General features: G+C 38.4%; 1 protein-coding gene across 3 annotated transcripts in view; it reads left to right on the forward strand.

Moving 5' to 3' along the window:
- grid1a (glutamate receptor, ionotropic, delta 1a) overlaps nt 1-20,717 on the forward strand; it is a 220,829-nt gene extending 200,112 nt beyond the window's left edge. Inside the window, exons 10-17 of one of the 3 annotated variants that reach the window (XM_069144450.1) lie at nt 859-1,056; nt 1,954-2,284; nt 4,903-5,041; nt 11,051-11,246; nt 12,992-13,158; nt 14,827-15,067; nt 18,553-18,691; nt 19,795-20,717. In XM_069144450.1, coding sequence (XP_069000551.1) covers nt 859-1,056; nt 1,954-2,284; nt 4,903-5,041; nt 11,051-11,246; nt 12,992-13,158; nt 14,827-15,067; nt 18,553-18,691; nt 19,795-20,207 — 1,824 coding nt within the window. In that variant the 3' untranslated portion in view covers nt 20,208-20,717. Of the gene's footprint in view, nt 1-858; nt 1,057-1,953; nt 2,285-4,902; nt 5,042-11,050; nt 11,247-12,991; nt 13,159-14,826; nt 15,068-18,549; nt 18,692-19,794 lie in introns of all 3 variants that reach the window. The other 2 variants (XM_069144448.1, XM_069144451.1) reach the window with 2 other exon arrangements.
- The last annotated feature ends 863 nt before the right edge of the window (nt 20,718-21,580 follow it).

A 21,580-nucleotide genomic window follows, 5' to 3' on the forward strand; every position in this document is an offset into this window, starting at 1 on the left:
AGTACATTGACATTTTTTAGTAGTTCTACTCAAAATATTAAGATGAACATTGTGACAGAGGACACTTCACACCTACACACACAGGAAACACGAATATTAGGTCTTCTTCTAGACCAACGCCATTAAAAATCACTGCTACACTGCAGCAGCTATTCTTAAACTTCCTGTATCTATTCCAGTGAAGTCTCTTCTACCCTCGTCCTTACCCTCAGTCACTTCTTCCCCCTCCCCGTTTTTCCTCTTCTTCACACATGATTTACCTGCACCATATTTATTCACATAAGTTCTGCTCAGCCCTTTCCTGGCAGTGTCACTTAATCAAGTCATTTGCCCCTGCCCACTTTAACTACCCTCCTCTCTTCCCTGTCGCTCTCCCCCAGCTTTCTCAGCTCACTTTACTTCACCTTCACCCATGTAATTCTGCCCTGTCACTTCCAAACCATAAAGAAGAACCATGGGTCGGTGCAATAAATTTGAAATGGCAATTTCCACGTTGATGAACCATAACACTTGCCAGGGCACCATGTGTTTTGGGTCAACAGTTGCTACGGAAACTATTTTATTAAGATGAAGTTTAACTTAGATCACCTAGAAGCTCTTCATAAAGGTGTCACCCCACCATTCTTAAGATGACTGAATGTGCCCTCGCTTCAGTTGCCAATCTGGCCCTGAGGAGAGTTTGGTGCATCTTGATAAATGACATGCCGGTGATTAAATACACACTTACGCTTCTCTTTTCAAAGTTTGAGTCTCAATCACGACCGCACAGATAAAATCCACACACATTTCTCAGCATTATCATTATGTGAGTTATCTGAAAATCAATTTAACCATTTTTAACATTATTATTTTAAACAGGAAGAGCCTTTTGTGATGGTGGCAGAAAACATTCTGGGCCAACCTAAGAGATACAAGGGTTTCTCAATTGATGTGCTGGACGCACTCGCCAAGATCCTGGGCTTCAAGTATGACATCTACCAAGTCGGAGATGGGAAGTATGGCTCCGCACTCCCTAATGGATCCTGGAATGGCATGATTGGAGAACTCATTGGCAAGGTTGGCGTGTTTTCTTTTTATTCAATCAATGGCCAGATTGCAAACCAAATATTTTTTTCACTGTGGAGTCAGACCATATTGTCTTGTTTTGAAATGGGGGTTTAATTATAAGCCTGAGTAAAGTGGAAAGATCAAACATTGCACCGGCCAACAACCTCTATCTGCAAATCAGTTTTTTTTCCAGTGGATAGCATCACAGTTTGATAGAAGTGGCTCAGATTTCTGCTGTTTGAAGGGATGCTTGGCAAAGTAGAGGATAAAGTTAACAGGTTTTCCATTTCATAGTGCTGAAATAAATGGTTTTATATACTACATCTTTGAGAGGTACAGCAGCTACTTGACAAAAAAACAATATATAATATTACGGTTGACAATTTTAGACTAGATTATTTCTGCAGGTCATATGCATTCTTTCCCTAAGATTTTAATATTATTAATTATTAGCTCGAGCTGTGATTAAACAATGACATTGTGAACAATGTGATGTTAAATTCAACAATCAAAACCGATGTGATAAATCTGATGCTTTTTGTTTAGAAAAAAACGGACTTGATAAAACACATGAATAGTGTTTCCTCAGCCCAACTGTTACAAATGTAAATGATTGCTGATTGTATTTTTCAATGTAGAACGGAGTATCATAATACAGTTGTGAATTTAAAAAAGCAAAGTTGTTGTTATAAGTGTGATGTACCTGATGGGAGCTAAGACTCGATTTTAAAATTCAGCCACAGGGTTTTAATATCTTGTTACAGCCACAAAAAACAACACAAACTTCTAACTGGTGAGGAGACATTGACCATATATTTCTCTTCAGATGTGTGACAACATATTATATCGATTTAAAAAGAAATGTTATAAAGTTACTAAAATGGTAACATGTGACTCTATTCACAGCGAGCTGACTTGGCCATATCAGCCATCACCATCACGCCGGAGCGCGAGAGTGTCGTCGACTTCAGCAAGCGCTACCTGGACTATTCAGTGGGAATCCTGATGCACAAGTCAGAGGAAAAGATCAACATTTTTTCTTTACTGGCACCATTTGACCTGGCAGTGTGGGCATGCATTGCCGCAGCCATCCCTGTGGTGGGCATCATGATCTTCTTGCTAAGGCGTATCCAGGCCGTGCGCTGCCACAGCAATACAGGAGGCCACCCACCACCTTCTGTCTCCACCTCGCTTCAGAGCGCTATCTGGATTGTCTACGGTGCTTTTGTGCAACAAGGTGGGTGACAGAGTTTGAGATTCACAATGCCAACATGCAAGGACAGCCATTACAAATCGTGTATTGGATAGCCAAGGCTAGGAAGGTTTTTCCAACGAATCACTCTCCAATCTGTCTCTACTTTACTCTTTTTAAAGGTGTGTTCATTGATAAAACCATTGTCACCGAGTAAAAACCTGTCTGCTTTTTGTCTGCGGTGTCATTGGATACTAAGCACCAGTCATGCAGTTCTTAACGTGAAACCTGAAATGAAGCAGAACAAAAAGTGAAGAAGAAACACTTAAACCTAATCCAGAAGTTAAAGACTAAAGATAAAAATAAAAAATTCCAATCTATTGAAACACACATGTGGATGTCACTAAACAGCACATGCTGATTCAGTAGTTTGAGGGACAACGCATACCTTAGCATTTTCTAAAGGTGCCCTTCTCAAGGAGAATATCCCATCTTTATGTCTGGTGGAGATCCAGGTATGTCCATTTTGGATAAATGACTACTTCAGCAACTGATGTTATAGCCTGAACTGCATCTATCAAAGTCTGGCACACTGCCTTTGAGCCTTTTTTTAACCCAACACCCACTATATTTTCAAGAGAAGCTAAATTCATGTCTTTTCTGTGCCTTTTTTTCCCCTTCTCAAATCTGGCTCATATTCCAACGTTGCCACTTTTTGTTTCAGTCAAGTAGATTGCTTTTTTTGTGGGGATGACGTAGGTCGCTTTGATATGGATCTGACTGCTGAAGCATGGTGTGCCATTGTCAGAGTGCATAAACTTGGCAAACATAACACCCCCCCCCCCACCCTCCCCCAATGATTTCGTAATGATATGCCAAAGCGTGTCTTTTTTTTAAAAAGTATCCACCCCAAACACTAACTTTCACCACTGCCTTTTTCCAAGTGGCTGCCTTTCTTTTTGTTTCCATAAGGAGGTCAGGGAGAGGGAGGAAATAATCTGAAACTGTCTTGGAGAACGAGAGAAAATAACATTTCTTCCTGATGATTAAAGGGTCTAATCAATTTGTTTCAATGGTGAAAGAGACTGCACCACAGACCACTGCAGTAGAGGAAGATCAAGTAAAGTTTCAAGATGCACATTTCACATTCAATGACCTTAAGAAATCAGTCAAAGCCATATGTAATAAAAATGACTGATGCCAGAGTGTTATGAATCTGACAAGGCCCTCAGTTTTTTTCCCAAGCTGTCCTAGGGGTGCAGCTGTTTGATTGTGACACTTTCAGACAAATATGTTTTCATTACATTTCATATTCCTGAATCTTTCAGATGACATTTCTGTGGCTTTACTCTTCAAAATTAGAATGCATGCTGACATTTTTCTCATGCACCTCATAAGCTGTTTTGGGATGTTTGCAGAGAACAAGTTAGTATTACAGTCAAAAAGTGGAAGATAGCAAAGCTAATATGAAACAGTCTTTTAACCTCAAAGAATATAAGGATAAGTAATGATTAAAGATGTGAAGAAAGAGAGAAAGAAGAACAACTTTTAATGAGTAGTGTGTTCTTTGAAAAAAAACTGGATGAAGATGTGTAATAGAATGTAAAATAATGAAAGTAACATTTCAGGGTAGAATGTTTTGAATGGACACAGCCCATGGGAAAATAAATGATTAAAACGTACAGTAATTACACCGATTTTTCATATGCACAGAATCAGCTGCTCAAGTGTTACATGCAAATAGGAGTACTATCTCAAAAGTGAGAAAACTTCTTTTAAAAAAACAACTCAGAATTAGCCAAAGTCCTCATTCGAAATAAAGTAAATAATCCATGGCACTCCAAATGTACAATTTTAAGATAAATAAATCTTTATTATCTTGGCTCGCTTATGATATAAAAACTAATTGAAACAATAAGGCCCTGATAATACCAAAGGAAACCCACACATTTTGGCAGCACCAGAATTCACTCACTTCTGAAACTATTCTGAAAATCAATTGTTTTTTTGTGATTCTTTTGAGCAGTACTTCATCTTTGAAATACTGAAACATTCAATATTTCAACTTTATTAACAGACAGACCCTTGAGAGGAATCCCCTTGTTTTAAGGGGTCCAACATAAACATACAATACGATACAACAGACAAGGTCACATACAATGTATGAAAATACATTTTCTCCAACCAACCCACACATCATAACCATCAAACCACAACACCCAAACAAAGAAAGTAGAATGTAGATAACACAAAACATATTGTTCAATACTAGTAATGATAATGATAGTAATAATAATTACAGAGATAAATGACAAGGAAATACCTTACAATACTGAAGGGCAGGAAATCATTGCCATCAAAAGCAACAGCATAGTTTTGATATTTGTAACTTCTCACTTGTGACGACAACGCTGTCTTTGTCATTTATGAAAAGACATTTTGAAGGAAACAGGCAGTTTGAATACATCACTTTGGCTGGGTAAATTATAACTGGCATTTTTGACTATCAGAACAACAATAGAGTAATTGAGAAAATAATTGTCATATAAATAAATAATAACAGTAATCGTTACTTGATGTTTTAATGTGACTCTTTAACAGATGGTAAAGATAATGGCGTGTGTAGCTTTTAACCCTGCGTGTTTCTATCTGCACCCCCACAGGCAGCGACTCCATCCTGGGATCAGTGGCTCTGCGTATCGTCATGGGCAGCTGGTGGCTTTTCACCCTCATTGTGTGTTCGTCCTACACTGCAAACCTGGCTGCCTACCTCACCGTGTCACGCATGGACAACGCTGTCCGGTAAGACACAGTGTTTTTCTATTACAGTGTTTCAACAAAGTCAGATGGCCAAGGTATAAGGACTCTCTTTAAAATGCTGATGTATTTTCTAAATTTAAAAACATTAACATTGATGACCACTTAAAGGAGTACACCAACAATTTAGCATTGCAGACTAATGCACACTTAAAACAAATGATCTAAATCTATAGATTCTATATATATATATATATATATTCCACATATTTTTCTTCCTTGTAAAAAGCTCGCTTGTGCCTTACCCTCAATGTAGTCCAACGACCAACATAAATTGTGAAAGATTTGGGTGTCTCAGGGTAGTAGCAGCGAATGTTGCCTTGAGCCTCAAGCAGAGACGAGGGGCAGGCCACAGAGTCTTGCTAAGCTCAAGTATTTTACTCCACATTCTCAGACTTCTTTCATTTTCAAACTTGAACTCTTCAGCCGGAATCGAGCTGACTGCTGTGACATCACTTGAGGCAATCATTGAACTTCATGCAGTCACAAAAGGTTTTATACAACTTTTTTTTTTTTTTTTTAACAAATGCAGTAGAAACTTCCAACACCTGAACACAAGCTGTGATGTGGAAAATCCTATTTAAAGCTTCTAAATGCTTTCGTATAATCATGTTGTCCCTCAGCCTTGAATGTATGTGCGTATATCTCTTGAGGTATGTCTATCATAGTAAGTTCGTTGCAGAGTGGAAACACATATAGATGTTATTTTATGCACTACAGCGTGGAAAGGTTCCTCGAGGTACGATACATTTGATCTTTTTCATACTGTGAATATAAAGACAAGTGCTATGGCTCAGGTTGAAGATTGATCTGTGTGCATTTCTCATCAGCTCCACTTGGTGCAGAGTGTTTCTGTAATTTTTGACCCACTGTCTAACAACTAGCCTGTCCTCAGTCCAAATGTTATTTGTCAGTGAATCCAATTTGGTGTGCTGTCTCTCCCCAAAGACTGGGCTAGAGAGGCATTTGATTGCATTGGGTCTGTGTTCTGTTGAACAAATAGCAACATGTGGACTTCTGAGTGGAGGGAGTGAATGCTAAGCAGCACACAGCTCACCTGTGAAGAGACCTTGTCTGTGTTTATGTCTGGAATGGCAAATACAGGGACATTCATTTTTTTCTGGTACAGTTTAGGAAGCAAACTTATCTGCAAATGATTGCATTCAGGAGTTAACGGGAAGGTTAATGTGACAAATCTTAAGTTGGAACAATCACGACACATGATGTACATGTAGTCTGCTGTTCTCAGAAGTAACTACTTTATAGAAATAACCTGTGTTGCATTTAACGTTGTGCTAATCTAAACAGACTGAGTAGAAAATCTGAACAGACTTTGAGGAGTGAAACCGGAGACATCAACCAGATGTGCCAGATGCTTTGCTACTCAAAACCATCTGAGAAGACAACCCTTGGAAACTGTTTGGAAAAGGGCAAGGACCTTTAAAAAATACTGGCTAAGCCATCTGTCTATAACTGTCTGTCACAAACTAACTTCAACCAATCAGATAAGTTTTGTTTTTGAACAATCATTTACTTTCCGTTGCACCTGAGTCACGCCTGGAGCTGCCAGTGGGTCCTCGTAGGATGCTCACTGGTCTGAACTACAGCTGGTTCGGACACAACGGATTTTTTTTTTACCTTGTGAATCTAGCTGCCTCACAAGGTAGCTGAGACATATTTTAATAGATCAAATCTTCTGGAGATGGTAAATGTGCTAAACTAAAATTAGCTGCTAAAATTATTTGTATTCACTAAAATTACACTTTTTGTTTGTTAGGAGAATGTGAGCAGGAACAGCACAGGACTACAGTACTTATTTAGTATAAGAGCCTACATACTATATATCTTGATATTCTTCAATATCTTTTGTTTAAAATTCCAAAATGTTTATTGGTGTCTTCAACCAGTATTTACAGCTACAAGCGTTTGTTCTCCGTTGCTTTACTGATATGCATGAGTCACTTCTTAAATTGGCCAGCATCAAGCCGTGCCATCAGAACTGCAGTCACTTTGACTGAAATCTGTAATTTGCTTGTAACTTTAGTAAATGTGCCCCTTCGTATCTAAAGTGAGACAACCCCCCCCCCCCCCCCCCCCCCCCCACCAAAAAAAATAATTTGTTAAATTTAGGACAGGTGGAGAAAGTAGATAATTGTTTTATTAACAAAACTAAAATTAAACAAAATTTGCATTCCTTTGGTCACATCTGACCAGCAAAGTGTGGGGACGTGATTTGTTCGTTTTTATCAGAGATAAAGAAATAACCTCTCAGATCTATTATTTGATGGAATAAGTTTTTTTTTCTTCTCTCTCTCTCTCTGTCTCTTGTTTGTGGTTCTCCACCTGCCTTCTTGATGTTGTTCCAAGATCCTTAAAGAGACTGCCGGTCTTTTTTCTTTGTTGTTTTATTATTACAAAATCAGTGTTTATCAAAAACAAACCACAGTAGTAATCTGCCACATCTCTCTGTATTCTTTATTAGTATGTAACTGTCTTTAATATTATTTCTCAAAAACAAATAAATGTTTAGTTAGTGTATGCCTGTTTTCTGAACAAATATTAAGGCTTTTGAGACCTGATAAATATTTGGTGTAGAGGCTTTCTGTCAGAGAGGGAGAGCTCGCTGCCTTTGCATCATTTTTACAAACACACCTTAAAATCCACAATGCAAATCTCCTTTGAGGGCGACGTCTGTTTGTGCACATTCATAGAACCACTGGAGGACAGATTGTTCAGAAAATATAGACAAAAATGGACTCCTTTTGTGAGCAGCTATTGCTGTCTTTCCTTTTGTTCTATAAGACATGCTGCAGGTTGGCTCCGGAAAGAAATGCATTTCCAATGAGGATAAAATGTGCAAAAATATTTCCCCTGTCAAGGAGACAGTAGTCCAGGGTTATGTAAATGGTTGGGAATATAACTCTTTCAGACACGGGATGCAAACTTCATTTTCTAAAAAGTACTGCAAGAAGCAAGGAGGAAGAATGAAGATGCCTTTGCTTATTTAAAACTCCATAACTGGGTCCATGCTATTATTTTGGTCAAGGCAGAAGAGCTGGGTTGTTATTACCCACACTGAAGTACACATAGACTGCTCTAAAAATTAGGATTGGTCTATTACTGTTTTTTTTTATCTTCCCCACTGTACTGCAAAGGTTCACTCATTGCTCAGCTATGGCTTCCATCGTTTTAATCCCCTTTGCTGTAACTTGGCACCCTCATTGATAAATGTAATGTCTCTTTTTTTATGCAGACAACACCAGATAATACGTTTAAATTACAAATGGTGACCAAAGCTCCTCTAATACTCACATTCAAGATGTTATAATTCTTGGAGAAATCAACTTTCTTCCACAAGTCAAGTTAAAGACGCCAGTGCACTGCCAAAAAGCAGCAGTTTGGATTTTTAGTGCCAAGAGAGAGACTGTATACCTTCAATTTAGATACTGTATATGTGTGCCTCTGCAGGGTTTCTAAATGTGTATTTGCATGATACATTATTGTGGTGTAAGGGGAACAATAAACAAGAATATGGTTATTTAAGACAACATTTGCATATTAGAAAATGTTTCTGAACACTTCATGGCTTCTTCCCCTTTTGTTTACCGTCTGTGAAAATGAGCCATTACAAAACTCCTACGCCGAGTGACACAGGTGAATTTCTTTTCTACAACGTTAAAGCTAATGTTTTTTTCTTGACTGAGTGTGAGAGAGAGCAAAAGAGAGACCATCAGATTACTTATTCCCTCCAGGTTATCACATGGATTAATACTAATTAGATTAACTCTTTGGCTGAACTCTTTTATTTGTTATGTTTTTTGGTTGTTTTTTTTAGTTGTTGTTGTTGTTCCTTTGGCCAGTTTTATATTTAAAAAAACCTAACTATAACCATATCTGACTGTGCAGCCAAACATTCAGTATATTTAATTCGGACTAAAATATATGGAAATTAGTGACATGCACACAGAAAGTCATATGATTTTAAGAGAAGGATATTCTTGACATGCAATGTGTTTCTGTAGCAGTGAGTGGTAAGAATGAAGAAGGAAGGGAGGAAGAAATGTGGTTGTGTTGGGCATCTTTCAATCTTGGTTCAGTCATTAGTGGTAATGAACAGAGCAGCTAGGTTTTACCTGTCTGTGTTGATCACAAATTAAAGGGAATTTTTCACTGCTATTAGAAAGAAAGGGTAAACAAGAAAAAGGACTCAAGAATCGACAACAGATGTTCTCAGTACATACAGTATACAGTGTCTGCTTCAAATAGCTGATATTAATACTTGTTAGTGGTTTACTTTTACTGTATCTTTGATTTTGCATGTGGCACTATCTGTGTGTTGTTTTTACTATTTGTTCTTACAATAAAAGGTCTTTCACTTTTTTTTATTCATTCTTTTCACTCCAGCTGGTGCATCTAAATATTCATAGCGTTGATTTATCTTAAATATATACTTCCACAGCGCACTGTAGGTCACAAAGCTTGCGTAGTTACATAAAAGTAAGCTGTTAGACAAAATTAAAGCTGAATATTTTACTCGGCGCAGTAAACTTTGTCGTTTAATCTGACAGCATAAGCGGGAGACCATGAAATATCTAATCAGTTGTTTCTTTCTCTCTCGCCTTTTTTCCCCGTAACAATCCCTGCCACACTATATAGGCGTCTAATTAAATGGTTGATTTGGTCCTACATTATCATCTCAAGATAAACTGTTTGATTCTCTCACTTTTTAGAAAATTGGAATAAGACAATGTAAATTCTATAAATATACTGTGGTTATTCTAATTTTTTTTTTTTTTTTTTTTTTTTAAGGAATGCACAGAACAGCATGTCAGACATTTTAAACTAACACCAGTCAAGCAAGTAGGTAATCTCCCGGACAGATTACATTGGAAGCAAACTCTAATTGCGCTGACACTGGCATTTAGCACAGATGATGCTGTGCAAAATGAGCAATTATCTTTATACATAAAATACACTTGCTGCACTGAGCGTCTTTTCTGAGCTTATTTCATACACAGCATTTGTATAACGGACAATTTGATCCAGAGAGGCAAGTTTTAAAATACTAAAATGGAGATCCGAGTTAGTTGGAAGTGGTGCAAACTCTTTGAGTAATTGTAATCGGTCAGGAATGGAAAACTCACATCCTGGTCATCATTACTGTGAATCCAGGCTGCAGTTATGGTGCTCCAGCCTGATTCAGAGCTAGGAAAGCGGTGGTGTCGACATCAGAAGCAGCAAGAAGCATGCTACAGGTGCAGCTAATTTAGTTGATAAGGGCACGCTGATTAGTGATTTGCTCCAATGTGCATTAGCAAGGCAGGTCAGATTTAAAGCCTACTGATTGGTCTGAGTGAAACTAGAGGGAGTTAAATCTTGAATTTTAAACAGAGGGCAAATACTGTACAAGCCAAGAGGCTTATGTGGAGGAATGAAAAAGGAATAGAGAGCTGGTAGCAGCTTGAATCACTTTATCTTTTCTGATTCTGCTGCACACGGGTACACAAATCTTCATATCCCACATATACAGAATAGGTTGTCTAGATTAGTGATAAATAAGCATCTAAAAACTGTCTTGCAGAATAGTGATTGTCAATATTTTGTACGATAGAGGATTTGAGCTGTGTTGTTTCTCATGATAATAATAATAATAATAATAATAATAATACGATAATGTGAGATTAATGCCTCAGTTTATGATTCAAATATAAACCAAATGTATTCCCCACAAGATGGAAATTTATGTCATACACTTACAGATTAGTGCAACATTTTTTTTTCCCACTGCTTTAAAAAGTTATATTTGTAAACATATGGGGGAAACAAATTACTGCTTTATTTAAAGTAGGTTTAACAGTGTTTTTGTGATGTTTTAATTTGCATTTTAGTCATACTTCCTGCTTTCATTTATAATAAAATAGTATTCTACATGAGACATGTCAGTTTCAGATTGTTATTATTTGTCATTAATTCTTCAATGTGTCTGCACTATAGGTCATTCCAGGACCTGTCTAAGCAGGTGGACCTGGTTTATGGGACAGTGAGGGACTCGGCTGTGTATGAGTATTTCCGGGCCAAAGGCACCAACCCTCTGGAGCAGGACAGCACGTTTGCCGAACTCTGGAAGATCATTAACAAGAACAACGGCTTTGACAACTCTGTCTCAAGCCCATCAGAGGGCATCAAGAAGGTCAGTATTTGGTCTCCATGAAGAAAATGTTATTAAGACATGTTTGTTTTTCCTGGTGAGACCACACTTCATAACTTTATGCTCTTTTATGGTAACTTTTTCCTGACACGGAACAACAGAATATGAGTAGTCAGACTCAATCAAAACAGTTGTTCCCATGTTAAACTATTCAACAAACCGTTTCAGTCCAAGAAGCAGGCAATGTAAGATGGTCTTTGTATTCCAAATACTTGTAAAATAATTTTCTGAAAATTATATTTTCAGCTCAGGGAGATATTAATACTGTGAAACATAAGTGCAGTCTTGAAGATAATTAACTCTCTCTGATTTACTAACCAGGTAGGAACAAACTTAGAATTAGCTGAATCATTTTCATGCCTGATTCTCTGAGGCTTGTGAGTGCAGTAATTTAATCTACTGAAGTGAGCTTTTTCTAATTATTCTCATAAACCATATGTGCTGCTAAACTAATATTTTGTGCATTCTTACATGTCTCTTTAACACAAGCACATTTACAAAAGGCTGCCTGAACAATAATCCTTGATTAGACAAATTACAGTCTGACACATGCACTTGTCAGTTAACAGCTTTATTGTTGTTACTGTTTATTATTGTGTCATCAGACCAGTTGGAAATGAACAGATACATACTTCAGAGGAAAACTCTTCTCAATTTTAACAGCAAACATATCTATTGAGAAAAAAGCCTGAATTACTACATTGCTTTTCATAGCTAACAAAGAAAACAACTACTGCATGTTCTTCATTCTGACTTCAGTTTCATACTTTGATGAGTGTGATGGGAATGTCTCCTTCATGTGTTTATGTATCAAAGGTGAGTGAACTTGACAGCTCTTTGTAAGGCGAATGAGATGTGAGCTAAAACGTTTGTTCGTCTGTATTAGTTGTGAGCAGTTTTATTCTGGAATATGTAGGCTGTAAGAAAACCACAAGGGGAACCTGTGTCAGAGAAATATGTACACAACAATAAATAAATACAGAACCAAAAGGATTTAAGATAGAATTCAGCCTTGGTTGTTCTACACAGTGTTCCCTTCAGGCTACAGCGTATGATTGTGTCTCTGAAAATATGCTGCAAGCAGAGGAATGCAAAGCTGGAAAAAAAAATAAATAAATAAGGATACAACTATTGTTCTCGTCTTTGTAAAGAAATCTCAAGCTGTTCAGTGTTTGCTCTGAGAGGGCAAAAGGCCTGTGCTAATTCCTGAGCAAATATTTAGTTTTGGTCTACTCAATGCTTTTTCCAGCGAGTGATCTTTCTGAGTACCCCTCTGAGTACACGGGGACATGAGTTAAAGATATAAAAATGGAAGGAAATGTGTTTTTCAATCCTTTCCAAATTTAAATAATCCAAATGACGAGAAAATAGCATGTTGTTGTAATTGAACATGCCATTTGAGGGTTAAATGTGGTGCTTGGAAGGGACACGACCAGGGTAAACTCCAGAAAAATGATTTAACCCATACAATTAAAGTGTTAAATGCTAAAACAGAGAAATAACAGTTTTTACTGATTGTGGTAGAGTCACTTTGTATCTAGTTGTGTATAAAAGTGTTTTTGCTCGTCTGTACAGTCCAATCTCTGTCTCTGATGAGCAAACCAAAACTGAAAAAAAAAAATGGTTTATAGCTAAGCTACTGTCACTTTACTATAAAACATGTTGTTATGCAATTATCCTGTTTCTGTTTTTGTGTCTGTATCACGGAAACGTTTCCAAACTTCCAGGCAAAGCGAGAGTCGTATGCCTTTCTGTGGGACATGGCGGTGGTAGAGTATGCTGCTCTGACAGACGACGACTGCACACTGACTATAGCAGGAAACAGCATGAGCACCAGAGGCTATGGCATGGCCCTGCAGCACGGCAGTCCTTACAGAGACCTCTTCTCTCAGAAGTATGTATTTCGTCATACATTTTCTAATGTTTTTGATAGAAATCAGTTACAAAGCAGTAGTTATAGCTGATCAGTAAAGGAACCAAAGGATATTTCTTGATGTCGGTATCATCCAAAATGTTAATTATTTTAAATCAGTGGCCTTTGTCTCTGTAATTCGGCCCATCCTTGTTATCAGTTATGATACTATAGCCACCACAGATCTGAGAATACAGCAGCATCCCTAAAAATAACAGCATGAAATACAGTTAGTCAGACAATCAGAAAGGTTGTAAACATTTGTAACATTATCCAACCATTTTCATTAATAATTACCTGTTGCATTAATAATCCCATGAGTGCACATAACTAGAGCAGGTATTGCAGGTCAAGGTTGAACCAGAAAGTAGGTCTGTAAACTGTGTTTCAGTTTGTCTTATTTTTTTATTTTTTCAAACAACTTTTACGAACCTGGATGTGTGTTTACAAAGTGTATGATCATCTGAAAGATCATATTTCTTACCTTTGACCTTTTTTTTAGAGTGTGACTGTGTCTCCAGTTAGTGTTATCACAACCATTAGAGCTGATGTACAAAATAATAATCATGTTGTAAAAATTACACTTAGAATGATATCTACAGTAGTAAGAATTTCAATATTTGCAACCAGAATATTTCTCGTGAAAACATGTCTGGTTGAACTTTCAGTGGAGTCTCACAATATTACAAGTGAACAGGGAAGTTGCTCTTCAGTGTAAATTGTAAATTCTCGTGGGCAATATCTGAAAAATGGGGACTAATCCCTGAAAGGTCAAACTTTTTGGATTAATTGCAGGAAAAGAAATGGTGAATATCTGAAAACATTATCATGTTGCATGAGTGTACAAGTGTATAAATGACTCTGGCAGCTGTGCTTATATCGTGTTTGCCTATTTGCTCTGAATGAATGTGAAAACTCGTGCATGGCCACATTTGTGCCAGTTCCTGTTGAATAGTTTGAATAACGACTGTTCACAAAGCTAACTGTTCCAGTGGGACAGACTCACTGACTGTCTCGCCTGGGTTTGCACTCAGCTGCCATCATTCTCCTTCACAACAGCCATCCATTTATCTCTGCTCTCTGTGCACTAATTAATGGGCTGACTGTAGTGTTTGATCATCTTTGTTTTCACACTTATACGATTTGATATGAAACTGATTACTCAAGAAGCTGGGATTGTTTTTCTTTGCCTTGTTTTCATACAGCCGGGGCTTTTAGCTCTTGTTTAGAATCAATCAGCATCAAGTCTTGCACTCTACAGTTGTAAACTAAAACCCGCAGTGTTTAATAGCATTTTACCCTCTACGGGTCTTTAATGAGCTTGCAGTCGATGCTAATACCGTACATTAATAGGGCGCTTTTCTTTTTTTCCATTAGCTTTTTTAATGAGCTACACAATATTGTCTTTTAATTGTTGTTACATGATAGTAATATGGTAATCATTCAGAACAGCAATATATTGATTTTCTATCACTCCTGTTTGTCTATGAAAATTATTACATTTTCCACTCTCTACTCTGCTGTCATTGTAATTTGATTTGCCAAACTTTACTTTGAATCAGTGCTTCTGAAGAATTAGTTCATTGTCCTTATTGCACAAAACTGCACCTTCTGTGTTTGAAAGAACTATTTCGCATTTCTTCTCCACAGGATTTTGGAGCTTCAGGAAAAAGGTGACCTCGACATCTTGAAGCAGAAATGGTGGCCAAAGAAAGGCCGCTGTGACCTGCAGAGCCACGCAGACGCCCAGCCGGAGGGACGGGCGCTGCGTCTCCACAGCTTTGCCGGTGTCTTCTGCATCCTTGCTGCCGGCCTGCTGCTGGCCCTCCTGGTGGCTGCACTGGAGACATGGTGGAACAACAACCACTGCCGGCGAGAGCAGCCCAAAGAGGTGACCACTGACAACTCGTCGGGCCAGGGCCCGGGCCCGCTAACCCAGAACCGGGCAATGGTGGCCACCACGGGTCCCCCTGCCCCACCAAGGCCCCGGTCGAGACCCAGACCCCCGGGCCCCCCGGTCCTGCCCAGAGATGCCACTGCCACACTCTACTTTATGGATCCAGCAGGCGCTGACACCAGCCCCGATTTAGTAGAGCTGCAGTACACCCAGTTATAATAGGTGTGCCCCTGACGATAGTCCAGACATCATGTGATCAATCTACTCATTCCTTCTCATGTTGGGAGAGAGGTTGGGGTGCTATGTTAGGGACTTCTCTGAGGCTTCTCTCTCATGCTGACACATAAAAAAAAAAAAAATCATCACTGGTGCTCATGTGAGAGAACCGCAGCAGAAAAGATAACATTAAACACTGAATTGCAAATTCAAAACCACATACTGAAATTGTACTTCTGAGTCGATACGTGCTTCAGTTGTACAATAGCTCTCTTTAGCTTATCCATTCAAGTCTTAACGCTTTAGAGCTCCGACTTTATCTTGCTGCTGTCGACTGGGCAGCCCCTCTGCATGAGGCGTCCAGACAACTAAGGCTTGACATGGATCCCTAAACTAAAGTGTGAGCAAAAGCAGACAGTAAAAAATCTGAGCCTTGACCTGCCTGTTTGACTTGACAGTCCAACAATACTGGATGAGATCACCCATTTAAGACCCAGTCCTGTTCTGAAAGCACACAGTAAATCAAACTCCATCAGTGTTGCTTTTTTGTGCATATGAGAGTTTGAGTTACTGCTGTTGATTTCTATTTCAGTCTTTTGTATGCAGCTGCTCTCATAGTGACCACATACTGCCATCATGTGAGATTCACAACAGAAAAATATCACCGTCATTATTTATAGGGCACAAGATGTGTTGACTGTAATAACGGTTGCGTGCCTCAATATTGTGTTTGTAGATGCGTCTGGAAGCCGTTTCCACCCAAAATCTATCTTTTGAGCATAAAACACTCACGCTCTGAAGGCTTGAAATTTGACTCTGTAGGGTTTATGTCGGAAAGTAAAAAGTTCGGTGCCAGCCAGCAGCAATGAAGTTTATGGAAAAGTAAAATAGAACAAAAATAGAAAAGAACAGTATGAGTCCAGTCACATATCCAGAGCTCTGTATTCCTTATTCAGTTTTTACAAAGGCAGCTTAGCAACAGACTTACAAACAGCTCACAGCAGATATGGCAGATGCAGCAATGCTCCCTATACAATGTCTGGTTCAACCATGCTGCTCACAGTGATGAATAAGGGTGCTTACACATTGTTTTCAATACATTTCTGTGTATTTACAAAATGGCCACATAAAACTATCAACTTTTCTTTATGGAAATACAAATAATGGATCTGGAAAAAAAACATATGTGAAGCCTAAATTAAATCCCCCCTCTCCAAAGTTAAACTTGGTACAGTCCAATAAAGTAAACGAACTAGTCCAAAAAACCCAGAATAAAAATGATTTACAGATGGTCTGAGAGCTGTCAGGTTATGATAGCAGATTATGATATTATGATCATAGCATTGGCCACAGCAATAAGCAACAGCAGGACTCAAAGAGCACAATCGTATCTATACTGCACAAATTGCTGTTTGATCAGTGAGGGGATGTCTCTCAGTTCCCTCAGACTGAAAGGTTGATAGTTTTCCTGGTAATGAAAACATGAGTAGTCAAATAGTGAATTAGCTGGTCAACAATTTTCAAAAAAGATTGATAAAGGGAACGTACAAAAAAAAAAAAAAAAAAAAAGTTTGTGCTCCTCAAATGTGTGCATTTCCAGATTTACATCCATGTAATTGGAATATCCTTTGAATTTTAACAGCTCTGACAAAACAAGCAGTTTAAAAGCATTATGTTGAGTTATTGAAAATGTAAATTATATTTTTTTTTCAAGTTTTTCGCAACTATTAACTTTTTCAAAAAAATCCTAACGCTCAGTATGTTCAATAAAAAAAGATTATAATTGTTTTGAAAGAATTTGGCTAGAGATGCATTTAACATTCATTCTGCTGTTCTTTACTTTAAAAACGTTTCAGCTAGATTTCAAGCCTGTGAGAAACGAGTGATTTTTAATCAAAAGATTTTGGATGGATTATCACTTTGAAATGTTTTAAGCATTGCTGGCAACATAACAGCATAAAAACATCGTATGTGGGAATTATGACAGCCAGTTCGAACAAAACTCTACTGCAAGCCTGAACACATCACAAACACTTTGACACAATGGGAAATACTCTTATTTGCTTACTTGTAAAGAGTTAGAGGAGATCGATACCACTATCGTAATCTGTCTGTAAAATAGATGCTTAGCATAGAATAAAGACTAGAAGTGGGGGAACATCTGGCATTGCTCTCACTCATTTGTGGTTTTACAAAGAGTTAGATTGTGTAACTATTTCTTGAAACCCAACGCTTTTTCCACAGCATCTGCTGGTTGCCTGGCAACCTCACAGTGACGAGACTCCAGGAAGTCGCTGTGCTTAGCTGTTACCAAGAAATGTTTAGATTCCACGAACTCTGCTCATAAACCACAAATTGTTCTTTATCAGATTAATGTTTCAGAACAGACAGTATATTTATTCGTAGTGCAATTGAATAGCACTGCAGTTTTAAAATAATACAACGCTGACTCAGAAGCAGAATTGAATCAAATATTTTATTAGTTTCCACACAAGTGAATCTGATCCAAAATATGAGTGGACAGCACAAATAGTTGCCGTAACAAAGACCACAACAGGATATTTGGTAAATACCACACTCATTACCTGCTTATTGTAAAAGGTGCAATAAAAACGTTCCAGGATTGTTCCTGTTGCGCGCAAACAGAGCAACCACATTGACGTGCAGAGAGCAGGGGGAAGCTGTAACCTTCAGGAGTAAGTATTCCAAGTTACCTCGCTTAATCAACATCAGTACCTGAGTTACACGCGCTTTTGTGACCATTGTGCATTTGCACACGTCAGTGATCCACCCTTGTGTAACAGTGGATTTAGTCTTTCAAACACAAGCAATACATGATTTCTTTCTGAATATACCTGTTATACATGTGGGAAATATGTATGAACATAGTTTGATAGGCTTATTTTGCTTGAGCATTTGATATTATAGACACATTGAGCGTAGATGGATGAGCACATCCGTGTACTTCTTCGGTTTGCTGTGCCTGTGATGACCATATAAGGAAATCTGCGACAATCTGACGTTAGCTCGTCGCAAACTAAGTATTTAGAGCAGTCTGACTTCTTAGATTTTCTTTTAACTTTCCCCACCTAACACACGGACACCAGTGTGAGACATCTCATCTAATTTTCAGAAAGAAAGCCAATAAGAGTATTTCCCAAAATGTCAAGCTAATTCTTTTATTATACTTGAAATTATATGTCAATGTCCGGATCCACAGGGGACCGTTTTGGTAATGTATCGTTGTCTATGATCTCCAGCAGGTGACTAAGGATTATGGTCTGCAAAGGGTTTCTGGTCCATTGACATATAATGACATAAGAAGCCCTTCACCAGAAGGGAGGCGGGACATATGGACAGACAGAGAGAGAGACTGGGAGGAGGCCGAGGCTCTTGACACAGGTCAGGAGAGGCCTGGCATTCTGTGCTGGATGGTCATTGGCTGTGACAGGGCGAAGGGGCGGGGCATGGGCAGGGGTAGATTGTATTTGCTTCATCTGTCATCTCACCCCATGGTCTCTCCTGTTCTTTGCCTGTCTGGTGTTGTCTGTCTTCAGTGTGGCTCGACTTAAGTGGGTGCATGATGACAGAAAAAAATACCAAAAGCAAGCATGCTAACATTTGTTGTGTGATAAACAATCATGTGCTCTTTAGTTGGCTTCTCCCCTTCCTCTCCCACATATATATATATATATATATATATATGTATATATATATATATATATCATATCATGATATATACACATATCATATATATATATATGTCCCTTCATTGAACAAAGTAATATTTTTTGACTAATTTAAATTAACTGATATTAACAAATTTTTCTTTATTTGAATGTTATTGTTCCAAAGTCTGACTCATTGGATTTATGCATGCATTGGAGCCTGTCTTGTTAACTAATGCTAATGCTCTTCATGCAAGAGTCACTTCCTGCAGATGTGTGGTCACCTAATTGTGCAAAAAATTGAAACACTTCTGCATGAAGTAACATCTTCATTTAAGTTAATCTCAAAAGTGGAGACATTACCTTTTATGGCACCATATTTAACATTTACTCTTTTAAGGTAATGTCTCTCTCGATGCCGGCTGCTTGAAAACTACAGTATGTTTTTAATTTATATTTTTTGGTTTCTTGAATGAAGCTGAAATGAGCCAATGTTTTATTTCAGCATCATTTACTTGAACATTATTAGATGTGTGTTAGATGTTCCAAAGACTGCATTGCATGTACTGAAGGAAACTAGTGATGGTGACAATGAAACAACCAATATAACCTGTCTTTCTGTCTTCTGTCACTCTCTGCCCTCTTCCCATTCTTTCTTTTAAACTTATACCCCCTTTCACTGTACATTCATTTTCACTTTTTTTCCTTTATCACACTCCTCCTTAATTACATCCATGTACTCCCTTCCATTATAACCTCTATCCCTCATCCTTTCCACTGGCTTCTTTTATTCTACACACACTCTTTGGCTCTGCCTTTCTTTCCATCTATCTTTAGGACAAAGAGGTGAACCTGGAACAGGTCCACCAGCGTTTGAACAGCCTCCTGGACGAGGATTTAGCTCACAAGCAGCTGCCAGGCCAGTCTATCGAGATCTCTGCCCTGGACATTGGCAGCATTCAGCCCAGCCAGTCCCTGGAGGCTTTGTCTGTTCGGGACTACCCAGCACATCGGGGGCCGCCGCCACTCTCTGTGACCACCTTCCTCCAGGAGGGTCATGGGGCAGGAAGGACACTGGGCGTGGCCGCTGGCAGGACCTTGCCCCTGCCCCTCAGCAGTGCCACCATGCCCTCTATCCGCTGCAAACACAGGGCTCCCAACGGGGCGCTCTTCCGGCAGAGCCCAGTCAAAACACCCATGCCAATGTCCTACCAACCAGTGCCAGGAGGACCCATCCCAAAAGTCAGTGAGCCAAGCCACGGGACATCCATCTGAGCACGTCGAACACTCACAGACACTCGCACTCAAACAGAATAGTGGAGAGCTAAACTGAGTGCCAACAGTGTGAAGAGATATAAATAAAACACAAAAAAAGGATTTTTATTACCAGTGATGAAGAGTCAGAGGGACAACACGACAAGACACTGAGACTTTAATGTACATATTTGTAAGTACAAAGAGAGAGAGAAGCAACATTAAAAAGTGTATTTTGAATATTCTCAACAGTTGAGTTTAAAAAACATAAAAGTATTAAAAAAAAAATGACTGTTTGAATGGCTTTGTAAATTTTGTTCTAAATGAATAAAGGTGACAATTCTTTGTGGTTGTTTTCTAAGTGCCAAGTTCAAAGATGTTTTCTTTCAGATCAACATTAACTGAATGTACCGTGAGAATTCATGAAAAAGACATTTCACACTTCAAAGACATTGGAAGAACTGATTTGTTTCATATGAAAAAAAATAAAAAGTGTAATACAAAAACATCCAGACGTGTGTTTGAATACATATCAAGAATACCAGTGTCATAGTGTCAGTGTGTTGCCGTGACTCGGGGATCAATACAATTGTTTGCTTTGGACCGCAATAGGAGGGTAATAAAAGCCTTTTTCCACAACTACAATCGGAACAATGAAATAAGGCTCATTATTATTGTTTTTTATGCTTCATTTAAAAAAAAGTAAATTGAGGAGTTGGTATTGACAATATCTTTAAAGCAACATTGAAAAGATAAATTTAGAGTGGTTTCATTGCTAATGGTATTTTTCAAAGCCAATGTGACCTGGATGGCATTATCTCAAAATGTCCTCTTCCATTTCTCTTGCTAGAAGAATTCTTGCAGAAGGAAATGGCTTTTTGGTAAATAAGTACATAAGTTAAAATCTCTTTAAAACTACATGTATTTTTTTTTTAAAGAAAACATAAAAACTAAAAATAATGAGTTCTGCGTATTTTTATGAAGAAAGGGTGAATCCTTAATCATATAGCTCATTTGTTGGTCCACAATATTTTCCTGTTCCAGCCAACAACTTGGATTGGGAAAGTAGAATAACACCCAAAAACCAATTTTCCACATGATTAGTTAATTTAATGCCAATTGATAATCTCCCTTCCTGCCCAGGTTTGCTCCACAACAGCCTCGCTGACAGTCCAGCTTGCCACAACAATCATTTAGAAAAGGGATACAAAAAAACTTTCACATGGAGGTTGAGGATAACTCTTCACATTGAGCCCAAATCACAACCCTCTGTCACTTCACCACCACTCCAAACAGGCACACACGGGGCCTGTAAGAACAAAATGGACCCCTATGCCAGTCCCAGCATAAGGAATGAATGTGGTCATTG

Source organism: Embiotoca jacksoni, unplaced genomic scaffold (assembly GCF_022577435.1).
Source record: "Embiotoca jacksoni isolate LCO1_2020_lvr unplaced genomic scaffold, fEmbJac1.0.p SCAF_12, whole genome shotgun sequence".
Taxonomy (NCBI): domain Eukaryota; kingdom Metazoa; phylum Chordata; class Actinopteri; family Embiotocidae; genus Embiotoca; species Embiotoca jacksoni.